The sequence below is a fragment of the Lissotriton vulgaris genome, chromosome 10 (assembly GCF_964263255.1).
Source record: "Lissotriton vulgaris chromosome 10, aLisVul1.2, whole genome shotgun sequence".
Taxonomy (NCBI): Eukaryota; Metazoa; Chordata; class Amphibia; order Caudata; family Salamandridae; genus Lissotriton; species Lissotriton vulgaris.
Window position 1 is genome coordinate 970,073,144 of NC_141698.1, and position 20,683 is coordinate 970,093,826.

General features: G+C 41.9%; 1 protein-coding gene across 2 annotated transcripts in view; it reads left to right on the plus strand.

Moving 5' to 3' along the window:
- Positions 1–17,462, plus strand: part of LRRC72 (leucine rich repeat containing 72) — a 109,078-nt gene extending 91,616 nt beyond the window's left edge. For both annotated transcript variants that reach the window (XM_086940005.1, XM_086940006.1), the window contains 2 exons: positions 4,842–4,869; positions 17,024–17,462. In XM_086940005.1, coding sequence (XP_086796131.1) covers positions 4,842–4,869; positions 17,024–17,189 — 194 coding nt within the window. In that variant the 3' untranslated portion in view covers positions 17,190–17,462. The remainder of the gene's footprint in view (positions 1–4,841; positions 4,870–17,023) is intronic.
- Positions 17,463–20,683: the final 3,221 nt, after the last annotated feature.

Here is a 20,683-nt window from a genome sequence, read left to right on the forward strand (position 1 = left end):
CCTGTTCCCATGATGCACTGGGCCAGGGACAGACTGATTTGCATATAGCCAGGTTCTGAGCTGGGATGGGGCAGTGAGATAAATAACGGTGATGGATCAAGCCCTGATCTTTGGACTGGGTAAGAGTGGTCTGCTTAACTCAGACACTCTGTTCATCACCACCCCCTTTTCTAAATCGTTTTTGGCCACTATAGGTGTGGCAGGGTATACTCAGACATGAGTCCCTTTCTCACTGCTCCATCAGGATTCAAGCAAGCCGGGCCGAAGAAGGCTGAAATGCCAGAAACCGGTCCCTGGTAGCTTGTCTCCTTTCTGGTGAAGAATTGGCTTGGTAGTTTAGTCTGCCCTGTTCCCATGATGCACTGGGCCAGGGACAGACTGATTTGCATATAGCCAGGTTCTGAGCTGGGATGGGGCAGTGAGATAAATAACGGTGATGGATCAAGCCCTGATCTTTGGACTGGGTAAGAGTGGTCTGCTTAACTCAGACACTCTGTTCATCACCACCCCCTTTTCTAAATCGTTCAGGATTGTCAAGGCCTGCCATAGGAGTGGCTTATAGGTTTATATGTGTATATATATATATATATATATATATATATATATATATATATACACTAGCAGCCCGCCCCGGCATTGCCCGGGGGCAGAAGGGGGCTGGGGGCAGCATTTTGTGCTTTTGTTTAGTCCTGGCCGAGCCCCCGCCCGCACACCCGCCCGCCTCGACATTGTCTATAACGGCCCCCGCCCGCCCGCCCCGACATTGCCTATACCACACCCCGCCCACCTGCCCGTCCGCCTGCCTCCCGCCCGCCTGCCTCCTGCCTCTGCCTTACCTCAGCTGCGCTCACCGCCACTCCCGGGCCCCCGCCCGCCCCGACATTGCCCGGACCGCCTCCCGCCTCGCCTTACCTGAGCCGCCGTGCCACTCCTCGTCTCTCCTCGTCGCTCGTTGCCACTCGTCACCGCTCCTCCCCGCCTGTCGTCATCACGCAGGTGTTGGTCGCGGTCAGCGCTACGTCGCGGCCGGTGCTAGTTTTGGGGACTACTTTGTTTTTAAAGTTACATTTTTTAAGTTACGTTTTTTAAAAATTTTATGCAGCCTATGTCCATCTACACACCCTGAGGATTACAACAATGTATTGGGTGTGTGGATTGGCACTGTGGTTCCCGAGTTTACCTTGCCAAAAGGTTTCTGTTCTCTCTTTATAATAGTAGTATAGATATATATATATATTATATATATATATACTTCACCCTGCTCCCAGTACTTACGTGAACTTGGTGCATACTGGGAGTTGCAGTCCGATACAGAGACTACCTCTCTTTCCAAGGAGCAGGGTCAGCTGACTTTTCCACCAATTGGGAATGCCGTAGTAACTTTAAAGGAGGGTGGAGGTTTGACCCTCGGGCTGTGGCGTCTGAAGAAGGCTTGGTTGCCGAAATGCATTATGCCTGTCAGCCTGTGAATAAACGGATCACCTCGACTGCCCCGCTGTGTCTTCTTTGACTACTTTTCACTAAAGTGGTCTTTCCTGTAAACATATATATATATATATATATATATATATATATATATATTTATATTTATGTAGATATAGGTATACTATATCTAAGTAAGGAGTGCTTACACCACCGTACACAGGCTGCAAGTGCAGACCTGTGGTGCCATTTTGGAAGGCTTCCCAGGGGTGGCATAGTACATGCTTCAGCCCTTGGTAGGGCTCTAGGGTACCTATGCCCTTGGTACCTAAGGTACCATATACTAGAGACTCACAAGGGTGATCCTGTAATAAATCTGGAGTGTACCTAATGTACAGGTAATCAATTTAGAGAGCGGACAGCTAGGCTGTGGTCCTGATTAGCAGGGCCCCAGCCAGACTAAAATCAATAAACCAGTGAAACACAGCAAAAACTGGGGGTAACCATAGTAAGCAGATCCTACTTTCCTACACATTGGACCACCCCAACTGCTCTTCATGCCAGGGGAAACAACACCTTCTCACTCCGAGGCCATTGTCCTTGGTCTGGGAGCAGTTTTCACTTCCCATTCACGCCCAAACCAGGCATGCATACTCTGCACTTCTCCTTGCAGGCTGCATTGCAGCCTACATGGAAAACATGAAATGCCCTACACCCCTTGGCTGGGCAGCCTCCCGACCAATCACAACAATCCACTGGAACGTTGTGATTGGCTTGATGGCTTGAGGGAGGGGAGGGAGGTTGCCTGCTTCCTGTTCCTGAAAGCAGGAGCAGACCGAGCAGTGAAGACGCGGTACCCGGGAAAGGTAAGTTTAAAATATATTTTTTTTATTGACCCCTCCCACACTGTGCAATCCCCCTCCCTCGTGACCCATCGCCTCTCCTCCCTACCCCGCATGACTCCGCGCCCGCTGCCCCACCCGTGACCCGTGCCGGCCGCGACTGGACAGTCCCAACCCAATACATTTTATTTTGATGTGCAAGCATTTAGCATAGCCACCAGTTCTTTATCTACTCTTTATTATGAAAAGCATGTTAAAGAGAATAGCCTTTATGGGGGAATCTATACTACTATTATAAAGAGAGAACACAAACCTTTGAACCAGGTAAACTACAAAAGTAATGCACCAATCACTACACCCAATACACCATTTGAAAGGGGAGATGTGGCAGAAGGACATAGGCTATAGATATGTACACCATATACATTAAAAAAGCAAAAACGCCAAAAGTGGTAAAGTAGTCCCTTGAGGGCGTGGTCGTGGGCGTCTCAAACAACAAATGTGGGTGTTTACAGGGCCGTGCCAAGTGCAAATAACAAACATAGGCCGAGCGACTTCACAACACACTTACATATGCACACATAGAGCGGAAATGCGCTTTCACTGAATTTAGAACGCACAATATGCAGACATAGAGCGGAAATGCGCTTTCAATGAATTTCTAACAAACATTTGCAAATCCCAACACATTCAGCAGAAATGCGCTTTCAATGAATTTAAATTCACACATACAGCGCGGTAACACCAATATACAAAAACAGCAGAGGTGCGCGCTATAAGAAATATACACACATTTGTTGCAGTTACCCAGACAATATTGACGCCTTCGCATTAAAAAAAATGGGCGGGCCTTCCATCAACGAGGAGTGTCAAATGACGCCTCACAGGGTGCAGGATTAATTGCATACTACACCAATCACAACGCACTAAAGAAAACACACACACGACTTCGGCTTACCAAAAAAAAAAGTCTTTAACCATTGGCCATTGACCAACGACGTCACAGGGGGGTAAAAATGAACAAAAAAAGCCGACCTTTCTTAACGGAGAAATGCAATCGACTACGCAGCATTCACAAGACTTTCCTCACATCTTGCGGACAAGATAAAACGCTTACAATAAGACATGCGAATAACGAAAATAACACAACTGCCCATAATCACTCTAGCACTGCCAGGACTTCACCACACATTTGACAAAACGAAAGGGAAACTTCTTTGAAGGGATACAAAAACAAACACACGGAAAAAGCCTTCGAAAGAAAAAAAAACATTAAACAGGTGACACAATACTTTCCTCACATCTTGCGGACAACATAAAACGCGGAAAACAATACATACAAATTAAAAAAATAACACAAGTGGGCCAAATCAGTTGAACAGGGCCAGGACTTGCACAGACAACTCTTCTGCGGGGCGGGCGGGCCCTGAAGCAGCCTTTTGCTCCCGGACAACGTCGGGACGGGCTGCTAGTTGTTAATAAACTGTGTCAAAGACAGTAATCAGGTATTTTGGTACACGGAAGCTCACAGATCATTGGAGTATGTAAGGGTTTTGATTTTTGTTTTCCTCTCTGAAAAACCTTGGGGGTAGTAGATTTACTTTGTGAGAATCCATGTTAGCCATTTTTTGGAGGCTTAGTATATAATTTTGCCAACTGTAATTTTATACATATTTGTAATTGTATGACTGCAGCCCTGATAGTTGCATTTTTAAAAAGCTTTTGTTGAATACGGTTTGCTTTAATTGGTGATGGTGACAAATCAATGATAAAGGCTTTTGGACGGATTGGTTCATTGAAGAAAGTTTGGTCTGCTGCCATAGGTCTGATCTGCTAATTATGAAAATGTATTACAAAGGCAAACCAACAAGTGTTTGTGTGGATTGTTATTACACTTTGTTACATCGCTAAGTATAGACTATGTGTGGTGCCATTCCAAAGAATCAGTGGATGGAAGAATGGATGCATGAGTGGATGGACAAATGAATGCACAAGTGCAAGGATGACTGACCGAGTGAATGTGTGATGAGTTATTGAGTCCCTATACTAACCAGTGAATGAAGAGGTGCTTTAGTTATATGCCAGACCTATTGGCATTGCCAATGCTTTGGGGCTCTTTAGCTGCCTGTGAGAAAGTATGCTGCTGCCAACGCTTGGCTGCCATTCGTTCTCTAGTTCCTCTCCCAGAAATTAGACCTGCTTTCAACATGCCCTTGTTTTTCTCCTGCCTTTTTTTCTGTATGACTACGACTAATTTATTGTCTATCTGCACATATATTTTTATTGTTAATTTTCTTTTAATCGCACGTGTACCACGATCTGTAGAACGTAGTTCACCCGTAGACTTGTATTTCTTTCTGCCTTCTTGGTGCCACCTTAACTATGAGTGCCCTTATGCTATAAAACCCGAACATTTTTTGATTTGCCTTAAGAAATATATTTATTGAGCACCATTATTATGTATGCTTGTTTTGTCTAAAATTGTTTAACGCCTGGTTGTAGTTTATTATTCTGTTTTCTGTATTGACATTCCTAATGTTCTTTGCATTCTAATTCCGAAAATATGTTTTGTTACAGACCATGAGATTGGGAATAATTTAAGTAGGTGAGTACATTTGCAAACGTTTGTATTTTACATAATTATTTTAGTCCATTCACTGTTACAGAGCCGAAGATGGCAATGTTTTTTCCACAAGGTGCAGATATTCATAACGAAGGGCCTCATTTGTAAAGGGAATGGCCTGTCTTTCCACTAGGGGTTGGATTAAATTATTCCTCCCCCCGGGTGGAGGGGCCATCTGCCACATTTATAAATGACCGCAAAGCAGGTGGTAATTTATAATACACTTGAAAAAAGAACAATTGATCGACAGAATGCTGATCAATGTCAAACATTCACCCCAGTAGAGAGATCTGGGCCGAAATCCATCGGTGTTTTGCTCCCCATGCCATTCCAGTTTAAACCCAGCCATATGCAAATCAGTCTTGACCCTGTTCCACATGGGAACAGTCCAACCCGAACTGCAGGTCAGGTTCTCCCTGGACCAGAATCATGCATCCTAGGACAGCTTTTAGGATTTCACCCCTCATCAGCCAGGTTAGCTTGATTCCAGTGGCATGGGGAGCACGAGACCCACGTCTGGGCATACCCTTCCCACTCGGGTGACAAATGCAAAAAGAACAATTGATGGACAGAATGCCAAACATTCACCCAAGTACAGAGATCTGGACCTAAATCCATAATTTTTGTGCTCCCCATGCCATTCCAGTTTAAACCCAGCCTTATGCAAATCAGTCTTGACACTGTTCCCCATTGAAACAGTCCAGCCCAAACTGGCATGCTAGGTTCTCAGTCCATCATCTCCTTGTGTTTGCTTTTTTCACTCTAAGTTGACAGGGTATGCCCAGACGTGGGTCCTTTGCTCACTTTGCCCCTGGATCCAAGCTAGCCTGGCTGATGAGGGGTGTTACCCCGGAACAAGTCCCAGGATGCTTGTTTCCGGTCCAGGTAAGACCTGGCTTGGCAGTTCTGGCTGGGCTGTTCCCACAAGGAACAGGATCAAGACTGATTTGCATATGGCTGGGTCTGAACTGGGGTGGCAAAGTGAGCTAAAGATTGATGATGGATTCAACCCAGATCTGTGACTGGGGGTGAGTGTCTAAAAAGTTTCAGTGCTCTGTCCATCATCTCCTTGTGTTTGCTTTGTTTGCCCTAAGTTGGCAGTGAATGCCCAGGCGTGGGTCCCTTGCTCACCTTTGCCACTGGATCAAAGCTAGCCTGGCTGATGAGGGGTGTTACCCCGAAACTGGTACCAGGCTGCTTGTTTCCGGTCCAGGGAAGACATGCCTTGGCAGTTCGGGATGGACTGTTCCCATAAGGAACTGGGTCAAGACAGATTTGCACATGGGTGGGTGTGAACTGGGGTGGCGAAGTGAGCTAAATAATGATGATGGATTCAACTCGGATATGTGACTTGGGGTGAGTGTCTGGAAAGTTTCAGGGCTCCGTCTATCATCTCCTTGTGTTTGCTTCATTTATAATACACTATCAGGAACCACTGCCATGCAGCTCTCTACCAAACAGTTTTCTGTTTTTTTAATTCTCAAAAAGAAAATCCCTAAACAGCATTTTACTGTCCCTAACGCCAGGGTTTGCCTTGCAGTGATGGACAGTAAACAAAATGGCCATATGCCCACCAATCGTGATTGGGTGGGCAGATATATAGCCATTTCTTCGACGACCCTTACTCCGTCGGAGAGGTTGGCAAGGGCAGTGATGGAGTACCGCCATAGCTATAGTACACCCGCAGCTAAATCGTGCATGCAACCATTATGTTGTCGGTAAGGCTACTCCATTACCTTTGCGATGGCTTATCCTTACTGCCAACATATAAATCAATGCCTAAGACCTTTATATACCAACACAGTTCTCCACAGACACTGAATGGGGAATCTGCTTTGATAAGTCAGGCTGTAAATCTTCTCTCCAGAGCAAAATATTTTTCATTAAAGTGTAAGAGTTTTTAACGCACAAAACATGTATTCAAACCTTTAATGGTTTATACAAAGTCATATAGTTTCCACAGCCCATTTTTCGCAAAGCCTAAATCCATGTTTAACAGATAACTTAGATAATTTATCTAACGTAAAAACGCTAGAAATTACATGAGGTGTTCATTGTCTGTGGTGAAGGTGAAAAGTTTCCATAGTGTTCGATCGATGTTCAAAGATATCCTAATGTGTGCATTAGGTAATCTCGTTATTATAGATTCAGTGTAAGAACATGTAAATATTTTAAACTCTGCAATTCTACTCCAGCAACCAGTTGAAGAATCAAATCACTTGTTTTGCATAGATTGAAGTTACTTTGTGAAATATTCTCTGACTTGTCACCAATGTCAATACAAACATTGCAAGTGAGGCCTGATGCTTCTTGCACATTTTATTATCCTAGCAACAAAACTGTTTTACCTTCATTATGTTATTGCTGAGTATCCTCTGAATAGATGTTGCCTAGAGGTATCTACTGTTCTTGCAATAAGTCTTTTCTTTTTTTGTTTAAGTCTTTAAAAAGAATAGATAATAGAGAATAATTTTATTGAATTTTCAAACAAAAAGTGACATAAAAAGACAATACTAAAAAGGCATGACATAGCAAAAAAATCCAATCGATTGAGCAGTACAAAATATGAAGAGGTAATAATGGATCAATAAATTACTATAAACGAACAGTCAATCAGAGAGAAAGAAAAATGAGAGTAGAGGAGGAAGGAGGAAGGAAAGAGGGGAGGGGAAGGGTACATATTATATCATATTAAATAGAACTTAGAGTTACTATAAACATAACAATATAAACTTCAAACAATTTGAAACTAGAAATAGAATAATAATAAAAGCAGTAATTATAACATCATGTAAGAATCTATAGGTGACCAAAAAGATTGGAAAGAAAGCAAATTATGATTAATTCCTTGCAGTGATAGTTGAGCACCTCTTCTTGTAAGTATAATCTATGACCACCAAGCATGAACAGAAAGAGAAGTAGCATCTTTCCAACAAAAAGTGATTGATTTTAGGGCAGCCGAAATCAATAAATTAAACAATTTTGCTTCACAATCAGGAAAGGAATGTGTAAGTACAACTGATTTACAAATTAACAATTTATAAGAAAGAACACCATGGATTGGTAATAATTTCAATATCATGTCCCAAACTTCAGACCAAAATTTTGAAATGATAGGGCAGTCGAATAACATGTGACGTAGTGAACCAGGATTTGAATTACAATGCCAACAAAGATTTGATGGTAATAGTTTAGCATTATGCAAACGTATTGGGGACCATAAAGAATTAAACAAAATATATGCTTTTGTTTGATAAAGAGACACCGGCAGCCAACCAGAAATGCTATTAAGCCAAATAACCTTCCAAGAGTCATTAGAGAGAGAAATTGAAAGCTCAGTGTTCCAAAATGTTGATAGTCCATCAATATTGGTACCAATAGAATTAGTAAATTTTTTATACATAATAGAAACAGCCTTTGAGGATGCAGAAACAGCATGAAGATAACGGGTCAAATCAGTTGTAAGCGTAGAAGGAATACAATTCGGGAAAGAGTTACATAACAATTGATATTTCACCAAATCAGCATTAGGTAACTTAAATTTTAATTGCAGGTGATCAAAGGGAATAAAGGCATCAACACAAAATACATCTTTAAGAGAGAATATACCCGCCTTAATCCATGAAGTCCAGAAAGTTATCTTCCTATTTAGTTTAATAAAGGCACTATGCCAAAGAGATAATTCCATAGTAGAGCTTAGGGGTAAAGCAAAACTGGAGTCTAAATCATTGAGTATCAATCTTGAGGATTTGATTATGGAAGAGAGATGTACAATAGTGGACTTATGCGACATAGTTAACAAGGAGGATAGAGGGAAAGGATCTACAATAGATTTTTCTATATCAAACCAAATAGGGGGTTTAATTATAGGGGAAGCATTAAACCATATAGAACTTTGTTTAAGTATAAAGCTTTATAACAAAGATAAAAATCAGGAAGGCCAAAACCTGCCTGACATTTAGGATTTTCAATTTTTTGTACGCAATTCGAGGTGGTTTATTGTTCCAAATTTGGATAACAATTTATCAATGTCTTTATAAAATATTTGAGGAAATTGAGTGGGAATCATAGCAAGGGAGTAAAACATTTTTGGAGCAATATTCATTTTTATAGATTCCATTCTCCCCCACCAGGTAAGATGAAGGGAAGACCATCTAGAAGTCTTATTTTTAACATATTCAAGTATAAAGTTACTATTCAATTTTAATGTTGATGATAAGGACGAGGAAAATAGAATGCCCAGGTATTAAAGTTTACTTTTTTGCCAAATAATATCTGATACAGGCAGCATATCAGAGGTACAAAAAACATTTAGAGGGAAAAATTCTGTTTTAGTAACATTGAGTTTATATCCAGAAACTACCGAATATTTGGCAATAATGTCTAATAAGGATGGGACAGAGGAGATTGGATTACTAATAAACAATAACACATCATCTGCATATGCTAAAGTTTTAATAGTAACATCTTTAATTGTAATACCTTGAACATCATCACAATTTCGTATATAATTAAGGAAAGGCTCTATTCCCAACAGAAATAAAAGTGGAGAAAGTGGACAACCTTGTCGTGTACCTCTAAAAAGGGGAAATTGAGAGGAAATTTGGCCATTGATAAATAAACGAGCAGTGGGGGCATAGTATAAGGCAGAGATCATGCGAATAAAAGAGGGACCGAAATTAAATGACAATAAAGTACTAAATAAAAATTGCCAATGAATGTTATCAAAGGCTTTTTCTGCATCTAAAGCCATAACTCCTGCAGGGTCAAGAAGGTTAGAGCTCTGCTCAATAACATGTAACAAGGTTCACGTGTTGTTAGCAGAGTATCTATTTTTCATAAATCCTGACTGATCAGGATGAATAATAGAGTGAAGAACAGGGGCTAATCTAGTGGCAAGGATTTTAGCATATAATTTACAGTCCTGATTTATTAAGGATATAGGTCGATAATTAGAGACTAAAGTAGGATCCTTGTCAGGCTTCGGAAGAACAACAATTAAAGCTTCCGCAAAAGAGCCTGAAATGGTTCCAGAAGAACCAAAAAATTTAATAAAGTTGAAATAAATAAGGTAGAAGGTGGGATTGAAATTCTTTATAAAACTCAGCAGGGATACCATCAGGTCCCGGAGACTTATTTTTGGGAAGCGATTTGATGGCCGTGAGGATTTCATCATTAGTAATGAGTCTGTCTGAAGGGGAAATTTGAGGTAAATCACAAGCATTCAAAAAAGCATCAATTAATGAATTATCACAAAAATCTGGTTTATTATATAAGGTGGAATAAAACTTTAGGAATTGTTCTACAATATCCTTATGGGACAATGCAATCTTGCCTTGAGGACCATGAATAGAGGTAATCTGTGTTTTATCCCTTTTAATACGTAAGTAGTTTGCAAGGAGTTTCCCAGACCTGTTTGAATTAAAACGGAACCGAGCATTAGATTTAGCAAGTTGAACCCCAGCTCTTTTACTAAGGATAGCATTAAATTCATATTGAAGCTTTTGTAGCTTGACTTTGTATTGGGGATCATTGGATGTAATGAATAGTCTCTCAAATTTTGACATTAGTATTGAACAGCTTATTCTCATGAGCCAAAATAGAGATTGTAGTACCTCTAATATAAGCTTTAAAAGCGTACCATCTATTAACTACTGAAGTAGAGTCTTCTGGGTTAAACAAAAAGTAGTCTCGAATAGCGTGTAACAATTTAGGTTTATGATTTTCATTGAGAACAATACCAGTATTCATACGCCATCTATTTTGTTTAGTGAAAGTGGAAGAAACATTTAAAATAAAGGAAATTAAAGCGTGATCCGATAGATCAATAGTACCAATGACTGGGGTAGTTACAGATTGAATAAGAGATGGGGAAATTAGAAAATATTCAATTCTAGAGTGGGAATTATGAGGATTGGAAAAAAAGGTAAAACATTTTTCAGTAGGGAAGTGTAAGCGCCAAATATCTGATAATTTTGTGGTATGAATAAAGGATTTAAATGCATGGAACACTTTGGGAGGACGAAATCTAGTGGCAGATAACCTATCCAACAACGGGTCTGCAATAACATTAAAGTCACCCCCAACAATCAATGGAACTTTACCTAATTTTAAAACTTCAGTAGTGATAGTGGACCAAAGCGCAGGATCATCTGCCGTAGGACCATAAATATTGAGCTAAAATAGAGTAGAATCATGAATTTTAATTTTGGCTACAATATAACTACCTTCAGAGTCTGAAATTTTACTTAAAACCTGACAGTGTAATCTTTTAGCGAATAAAATTGCAACCCCATTTTTCTTTCCCTTAGCAGGAGAAGATACAATAGTGTCTACCCACTTTTTACTCATATACTGTAATATCTGATCATCACCATGAGTTTCCTGAGCAAAACAAATATCAGCTTTGCATCTACCTAAATAATCTAAAATTTTTGTGCGCTTAGCTGGGTGACGCAAACCTTTCACATTAAGAGAAATAATTTTAATATTATGAATATTAGCCATTAGAAATAAGAAGCAAGGAAGAAAAAGGACAGAAACAAGAAGAGATAAGGAAAAGCATAACTAGAGTATAAATACAAATAGCAACTCTATATACGAGATATGAATAGGAGAAAAAGAAAAAAAGAAGAAGGGACAAACAAGAAACATAAATAGAAACATGGAAACGCACACCCGTTCCACAAGCATGGCCAGAAACTGTTGGAGCCCATGAATATAAAATTATGCATGTATGCGTCAAGTGAAGTCAAATTAGAAAGACAAGTGTTAGGATCATGAGTAGCCATTGATGGTGGGGCTTGTTGTTCAAGAAATTGCCTTAGATCTTCAGGACGTTGAAAAGATTTGGAAACGTTGTCTTTCCAGACGCGCATCGTAGAAGGATCAAAAAGTCCATACTTAAATCCAAGGCTTCTTAGCTGCGGGCGATAAGCAGAGAACTCTTTACGAATAGCAACCGTTTCCTTAGCAAATCCTGATGAATAAAAATTTAGTTACCATTCACTAAAAGTGAGGGAATTGCTCTCACAGCTTTCCTGATTAGAACCAGATGATGATGACGTAGAACTTTGAATATCATTTGCCTGGGTTTAGTATGACGAGGATTACGGTGTGAGGGGACTCTATGGGCTTTATCCACCTCAAATTTTTCTGGAAATTTGATACTCAGAAAACCAGGAAGGAGAGATTCCAGATATAAACGACAGTCAGACCCTTCAACTTCTTCAGGCAAATTAAAGATACGAAGGTTGTACTGCCTATTACGATTTTCCATGTCCAACAGCTGAGCATGCATAGGAGTTATTTTAGCCACTAAAGGCGTGAAAGCGTCAATTTTGTTCTTATTATCATGAATTTTGATAGAATTATCGGAGACTTTCATCGATATAGAAGCTATATCTTTATGGATATTTTTAACTTTTGAGACAATAGAGTCAGTATTCAGACGCAATGCTTGAAGTTCCTCCAAAATTAATGCAAGGGAAGGTTCGGATGACTCCACCACTTTAGATTTATTTGGGGGAGGAGAAACTTGCTGCTTTCTTTTATTAGTAACTGGATTTTTCGTTGCCATTATGAGGTGATTAAATTCACAACTAGGCGTGAATAATACACAAAATGCGAAAAATAGCCCCAAAATGTGAGATAAATGAGGTAATTAGTGAAAAAAACAGCAAAACATCTCTTCAAAACTAACAGTGCAGCAGCTAAATTGGACTGTGGGCGTGGCTAGGCCCAAGCCAGGCCCTTTCCTGAAGAACACTAGCTCCTTAAGCACTCAAAGCTGGCAGTACCTGAAGGAGAGGCTGGGAGCAGGAACCATGGAGTCAGAAAGGAGACTTCCGCCTGTTAAAATCATCCACAAATCACCAACCGGTAGGAAACAGCAACAGCATGCAAGCGCTGTCATTTGCGCCGAGAGTATGACACAAAAATAGTCGGTTTTCCGAAAATCGGGCCGTTTTAATCACGGAGCTCCGGTGGCGACAGCCATCTTAGTTGATGCGCGCGTCTCCCGCAATAAGTCTTTTCAATTTCCACAATCCTCTGCATAATTATAAAGTGGGCAAGTGGTCCCAAAAGTACATGCAAATCAGAAGGGAACTAAATGACCCTGTCTGCCTACGTGGTGTATTCTAACACATTACAGAACAGTGCAGAATTCAACACAAAGTCTATGCAGCTGGAATTTATAACATTGTCAGTTCTATAAGTCAAACATTCATGTTTTCAAACCATCATGGTCATGATTGGTAAGATCTAGCTCAACTCCGCACAATGGCCATCAATTTTCTTTTCTGGAGAAGCTAGATGTTGTCATAATGGCGTAACAAAATTGCAATTCTGGCTGCTCTAATGTTCCAAAGCCCTCATACAGGGACCTTGGGGGTTTGTTTGGTATAAACCTCTTGCAGTCGCTGCAAAAACCTTGCTCATATTGTCATCTGTAAAAAGGCTAATTCAAGTTATTAGGAGGTTGTTTTACAGTAACAACAATGTTGTATGCCCAAAGGAGATATTAACAACCATATTAACAACCATATCTGTGACACAAGCTCAATCGTAGTCTATGCATTAGTTAATAAAATGGAAATCATTGTGGACAATGCAGAGAAAGTGTTTAACCAGGACAGTTGGGGCTATTTGTGGAAACGGATTCACAGATATCGATTTGGGCTGGTATTTATGCAGCCAATCATGGACCTTTCTAATGAAATATGGCCCATTATAATGGTAAACCAGGTCACTCCAACAACATAAAAATTTGTGAGGAACCTGAATGAGAAGCCTTTCCTCTTCCAGGCTGCGTGCATTGTACACATAATGTAAAGATATACCTACACTTCATCTAGGCCTTCAAACACATCACGTTAAATTATATGCAGACTCCTGCTTGTTACATCAAACCATGAAGTGGATAAGAGATAATAATTGATTTTGCCAAAATATCTGGATACAAAACATAAGTAAAACAGATAGTGACACTTAGGGCCAGATGTAGGTCGCCTATTACCGGTCGGTAACGGACGAAATTAACGAATTTCGGCCGTTATTGACCGGTAATAGGCTTTTTAGATGTAGGTGGCATTTTTTAGGATTCGGTATTTTACCGAATCGGTAATTTAAAGATTCGGTAAAATACCAAATTCTCAACATACCGATTCAGTAAATTACTGAATCCAGGATGTAGGGAGCACTCAAGTTAGTGCATTCCTCAGTTAAGGATTCGTTATTTACCACCAACTATTCGGCAATTACCGAAACTTACAGATTCGGTAATTTTTAACGAAAAATTACCTACATCCCATTTACCTATTCTTAAATACCGAATCGATATGATTCGGTATTTAAGAATAGGTAAATTGAGATTACCTACATCTGGCCCTTAGTCTTTTAGATACTATTCCTTCATTTCAGACCAAGTTATTACTTATATAGGTGTAAAAATTCCAGTTGACCTGTCTACAGCATTCCAGATCAGTTTCTTTCCATTCCTTAAAGTTGGCTGACTAATGGATGTTAACCAACATATCTAAGTTTCTCTAGTAGGATGCCTAGAAAATAGCACTTTCTTTATTTCCAAGATGTCTTCAACTTTATAGATGCACTCCTCAAACGAAGCGCTTGTGGCCTGGACCTATGCATTACAGGGTCTCATTGTGCTCTGATGTAGACTGGTTCTTAGACTTCAATTCTTCTCCCAATCCCTCAACCCATGAGACCGTACAAAATTAGGACTTTTCTTGGGACCTCACATTTTTTTAGTTTAGAGCTAAGCTTGTTTGGTCTTGAAACCAGCATTTTTCTTTTGAACTTTTCCCCTGGTAGTAAGGCAGATAAAGCAATCTTTTCCCGGGTGATTATTGTAAGAAATTGGGGTTGTTGGTTGACTGGAGTTTGAGCCCTGGTCCATCAGCAACCACAATCCTTGTCAGGGTGAGGCAAAAGACAACCCTAAATTGACTTGTGCTCAATCCGTTAGTAGCTTGGCACAGAGCTGTCAGGTTTAACTTAAAGGGAATGGGTAAGGTATTTGTGCAATTCTTCAAACAGTAATAAACACCACAGAAAAGGGATTCCACACCCGATTAATACAGGACCAAAACAACAAAAATCCAATCAGTAGAACCACAGATTTGAAGTTTATAATGAAAATAGTACTAAAACCACAAAGCACCAACTGTGATATCTGGTAGTGTCGTACCAGGACAAAGTCACAAGTTCAGGCTGACTGCGATGGAGCATGGGCCAGCTACAGGGAACCGGTTATGCTCGCTGAACAAAGTACATTAAATCATGGATGTTTGAGCATTGCGAGGATCTGTGTCAAAGATGTGGTGCGCAGCCAAAGCGATGTGTTGGTTCTGAGGTGCAGCTCAGCTGCGATGTGAGGTCCTGCGTCATTGTAGAAGATCCAGTCGACTAAGGCTTGCGATGTAAGGTCCAGCATCAGGGGTGCATTGCGCAGTCGATGCGAGAAGGTGATGCAAGGCTGCCATACGGAGTCTGTCCTCGAAGCTGCTGTTGATGAGAGATGCAAGGGCCTGTGCTGAGGATGCATTGTGCTCTGAAGAGGCCGCAGGCTGTGAAAGCAATGCATGTCTTTGCTATGGATTCAATCCATGCAGCAGCAGCTATGCGTCGATTCTCCTCTGGGTTGAGCCGCGCAACAGAGGAGATGCATCAGTTTCGCAGGCTCCACAGAGACTGGCAGAGCACCTTAGTCCTACTTCCAAGGGTCCAGGGTTGGCAGGGTAGACGCACAGATGGCAGAGTCCAGGTGCTGGGGTTGAGGTTGTTTTAGCCTTCTGTTCCTGAGGCTCAAGTCAGGATACTAGCCAACTACCCATTGGAGTCACTCTTGGGTCCTGGGTTTAGCAGATGCCGTTCCAGTCCTTGCCCAGGCAAGAGTGCCGCAGGTTAGCACAGCAGGGTAGCAGTCCTTCAGAAGAGCAGTCTAGCAGAGTTGCAGTCATTTCAGCAGCACAGCAGTCCTTCTTCCTGACTGAGTATCCATAAGTAAACTGAAGAGTTGGTGTCTGCAGTCCAATATTTATACCTTGGCCTAGGGGAGGTGGGGTGCCTTTAAATTTTATGATAACTACATTTTCCCCAATCTGCCTTCTTAAGAAGGCATTTCCAACCATTTTTTAAGGAGGGACAGTATCAGAATCACCATAGAAGTATGGTCAGACATCTTGCCATCACAAATGTTCTAATAGAAAAATGTTTTAAACAGCTACCACCAAAGGGATCTGCAAATAAAACACACTCAGGGGGTCATTAGGATCGCGGACGGACTTGAGTCCGTCCGCGACCCCAGAGTAGGAGGGAACGTCCGCATGGGTTGCGGTGTTCCCTCTGTGCAGATTAGGATGTGACCACCAGGGTGGCGGTCACATCCTCTATCTTTAACATTGCCGCGGGTGCAGCTTCAGGCTGCACCCGCCACAATGTTAAAAATGCATGCACGGCATTTGCGTGCACAAATCGGCAGGCACCGCGCGGTGCCTGCTGCTGTGTGCATGCAAATGCAGGGGGGTACCATAGGTACCCCCCATGTGCACCCCCCACCACCCCTTCACCCAGGGGGCCCACAACGGGCCCCTGAAGTGAAGGTCCGTATGCTTTTCCACGGCGGAAAAGCCGCTGTGGAAAAGCATAGAAGTGCAGACATCCTAATATGCCTGGCCGTGTCTGATAGACACCGCCAGACATGTTAGTGCTTTTCCGCCGCGGTCGGAAGGCGACTGCGGCGGAAAAGCTGCGGACAGAAAACCAGACCCACCAGCCATCCTAATTTGGCGGTGGGTCTGTGGAGGCTCCGAAGCGGTTTTCCCGCATCCTCCAGGCCGGCGGTGGCTTCCGCCGGCCCGGAGGATGCGGGAAAACCGCAATCATAATAAGCCCCTCAATTAGGTGAGGTATATGAAAATTGTTCAAATTATGTTTTAATGCTATCTCATTACAAGTGTAGAGATTTTGATTATTAAATTATTTTCTCTCAGTTATTTAGTGTCACAGCATTTTTGAACTGAACTAAAAAAGTAAGTCTTACTTGCAAGCTATATAAATGATTACTTCACATTAACAAATTTTGTGAATTTTCCAAATATCCTTTTTATTGTAGAGTTCGCTTTCCTGATCCCGAGGATGCAATTCTCTTCAGAGCAATGCAAAGATGTGAAATGCATTTTTCGTTTGTAGACTGGCATCAAATGCTCAACTCCAAACAAAGAAGGCTTCAGCAGACATCAGCACAAACACCTCAGCTACTTACAGTAAAACTCAGATAATCAGGCTTTCCAGAGGACATAGCAAATAGTTTGCCAAGACTTAAGAATGGTTGTTACAATATGGTACAAATATTTAACTTTATCAATAAAAATTCCAAGATTGTTTGGGTTCATGTGGAGCCAAAACATTTGGAAATAGTATGAGTATATTTGGTGAATGTATATGTATGTGGAATAAAATAAAAAGGAAAGCAAGAATTATTAAACAAATCTAAAAAAATGCAAAAAACCAAAGCAGCTAAATAGTTTATAAAAATAAAACTTTTCAGGTGCAGTTGAAGTCGCTGGGCCTCTGATTTCTAGCTTGAAAGCGGTTTAAGTGCTTCACCGGAAACTATTAAAATATCTCTTTATATATATACCTCTTAATTATGATCAAACATTGTCATGTCTGCAAAATTAATACAAAAACATTTTTCACCAACTATCTTTCCTCAAAACCATATACTCTTCAAATCCCAAACAGCAAATCTTACATGTATCGCCATCCAAGCCTTCCCAGCCAAAAAACACAGATCGTGAACTTCTGACTGTACACCCTAGCTACTTCCAAGGCCTTTCTCAGACATTTGATAGAAAATCAGTCACAGAAAAAAGCCCTCAATAAGGCTTCACTTACCACTTGGCTGCAATAATTGCACTGAAATCTTAAGAAAAAAAAATGGATTCTTTAATAACCTCATTCAAATTAAATTCCTTCCAATGCTAAATCCACCCATTACCGATTAGAATCACTGCCTTCAAGCAGGCTTTATAAACTGCCACTCTGCTTCCACCCATCATACTGAAATCCATAATGTTATGGGTATTTGTAAAGTGTACTATCACCTGCAAGAGTATTCTGGTGCTGAGCAGGTGTGTGTGCCTAGCCCTGCCTGTGGTAGTTTGGTTAACTGAAAAGCTAGATCTTCAGCTTCTCGTGCAATACAAGAAGAGAGGAGGAGACTCTGATGTGGAGTGGGAGGTTGCTCCACCCTTAAGAGCATAAATGGAGTATGCCCGTCCTCCTGATCTGGTTCTGTGTATCCATGAAATGTGTGCGACTAGGACTCCTGCGTAGCAGAAGTGTCTGGATGGTGGGTGGGAAATAGATGCAACTGTTCGGGTAAGGTAGGTGGGGCCTAAGTCTTGTAGTGCCTTGAATGTTTGTGAGGAGTTTGAAATGAGCACCTGGTGACCCCTAAATGACATCCAACGGAGGTTGTGGATGAGTGTGGCTGACGGGTTCTAGATGGTATGTAGGCTTCTGGTAAGTTGCTTTCCATAATGCGCCTGTAGTCCAAGTTGCTGGTGACTAGGAAATGAGTGGCGGTTTTTCTAGTGTTTGTGAGCCATTTGAAAATCTCCCTCAGCAGCGTCCAGGTGTGGGACAGTATAAGCATGATCGTATCCTAAAACCGAACATTGACTTTTAGTTTTTTTCTGAAACTCAACATAATGAAACCTCTCAACCCATGATCGAGGTAAAGTTACCCAAGGACTTCTTAACCTCATCAGAGCGTCGAACATTCAGCGCCCAGTGCTGAACGTTCGGATAACGAATGCTGGCCCGTTGGCCAACGGTCGTACGCAGCACTGGGGAGGTAGTGCTCGTGGCGACCGTTGGCCGACGGCAGCAGTTAAGGGATTAATGTCTGCACAGAATCAGCAGAAACCGAGGAGGACTCCTCAGGTCTGCTTTCACCTGCTACCAGGACACCACCCAAACCCCCCCCACGTTTTTAGTATGTTCATATTTGCCTTATCAGCCTTCAGGTGAATAATGTGTTCGCTGTAGAGTGCCCTAGCCTACTCTACTCATGTACTCCAACACTAACATCTTCCCAGGTGACTAATCTCAACTGGAAACTCCAAAGCAAGACAGTGGTTAACGGCAGAAAAGCTTTCTTCACTGCAAATAACCTTGGTCAGCTTTCCTGCTATCTCACCCACATAAATGGTGGCTCTCCACAGCTAATCAGCATTGACATAAAATTTATCAGTGTCTAGAAACCAATGCCAACTGACTGGTCTGACCACAAACAAACCTCTTTCTACAAAAACGAAGAACTCTTATTATGAAATGTTGCCATATTGCGACGCATCCATAGTTAGATCCCCTACAGAATAATAGACACATGGGGAAAACAGACTGGCACCCACTAACCCACAAAAAGATATTACACCATCACAGGATGAACATCACATTGAATTAAAGTTGAAAGCATCCTTTCTATTTAAAAATGCCGAATAAAAGATAGGAAGTGTGGCTGCAACAAATGTGTGTGCAGTCTAAGATGTTCAAAGGAACAAGGAGGGGACAGCAGAGGCTCCTCCGCTAAGGGGGAGGTGTGCCATCCTACTTGAAAAAGGAAAAATAAAATGATAATAAAACTATGTTATTATCATTTTATTTTTTCGTTGTCGGGTAGGTTTACAGGACGAGCGGGGCTTGGCTGTTATCACTGCCAGCAGGGGAAGAGTGGTTGGGGCCCCTAAGTGCTCATGACAGTTTGGCCACTCGTCTTGGGCAGGCCAAACCCTAATGCACACTTTGCATGTTCTCCACTGGCTATATTGTACATCCTGGGTGGAGAATATGCACAGGCTCCCACTCTCTGTCTGAGTGCCGAACCACAGCGTTCAGACCAATCACGATGCTGCTGTCATGGTGACACAGTACAAAAGGGGGTGGTGATGGACGGAGCATCTGAGCCAATCAAACACTCACACCCAGTCAGCAGATCTGGGTTTAATCCATCACCGTTCTTTAGCCCACTCTGCCACCCCAGTTCAGACATGGCCATATGCAAATCAGTCTGACCCTGTGCCTCATGGGAACAGTCCAGCCCGAACTGCCAAGCCATGCCTTCCCTGGACCGGATTCAAGCTTCCTAGGACTGGTTTCTGGCATTACAGCCGTCTTCAGCCAGGCTTGCTTGAATCCAGTGGCAAAGTGAGCAAGTGACTCACATCTGAACATACCCTGCCAACTTATGGCGAGCAAAGCGGTACAAAAGGGGGTGGTCATGGACGGAGCATTTGAGCCAATCAAATACTCACAACCAGTCAACACATCTGGGTTTAATCCATCACCGTTCTTTAGCCCACTCTGCCACCCCAGTTCAGACATGGTCATATGCAAATCAGTCTGACCCTGTGCCTCATGGGAACAGTCCAGCCCGAACTGCCAAGCCATGCCTTCCCTGGACTGGATTCAAGCTTCCAAGGACCGGTTTCTGGCATTACAGCCATCTTCAGCCAGGCTTGCTTGAATCCAGTGGCAAAGTGAGCAAGGGACTCACGTCTGAGCATACCCTGCCAACTTATGGCGAGCAAAGCGGTACAAAAGGTGGTGTCCATCAACTGTTGTTTTGCATGCTGTCATGGTGACATCAGTGTCGTGATTGACCTTCGTGCTATGTGAAATACTTATGTAAACATTGATTAAAAGTAGTGTGCTGCATGGTGGTTCTGAAATCTGAAAACTGAAATCAAAGTGAATGAAAATAATA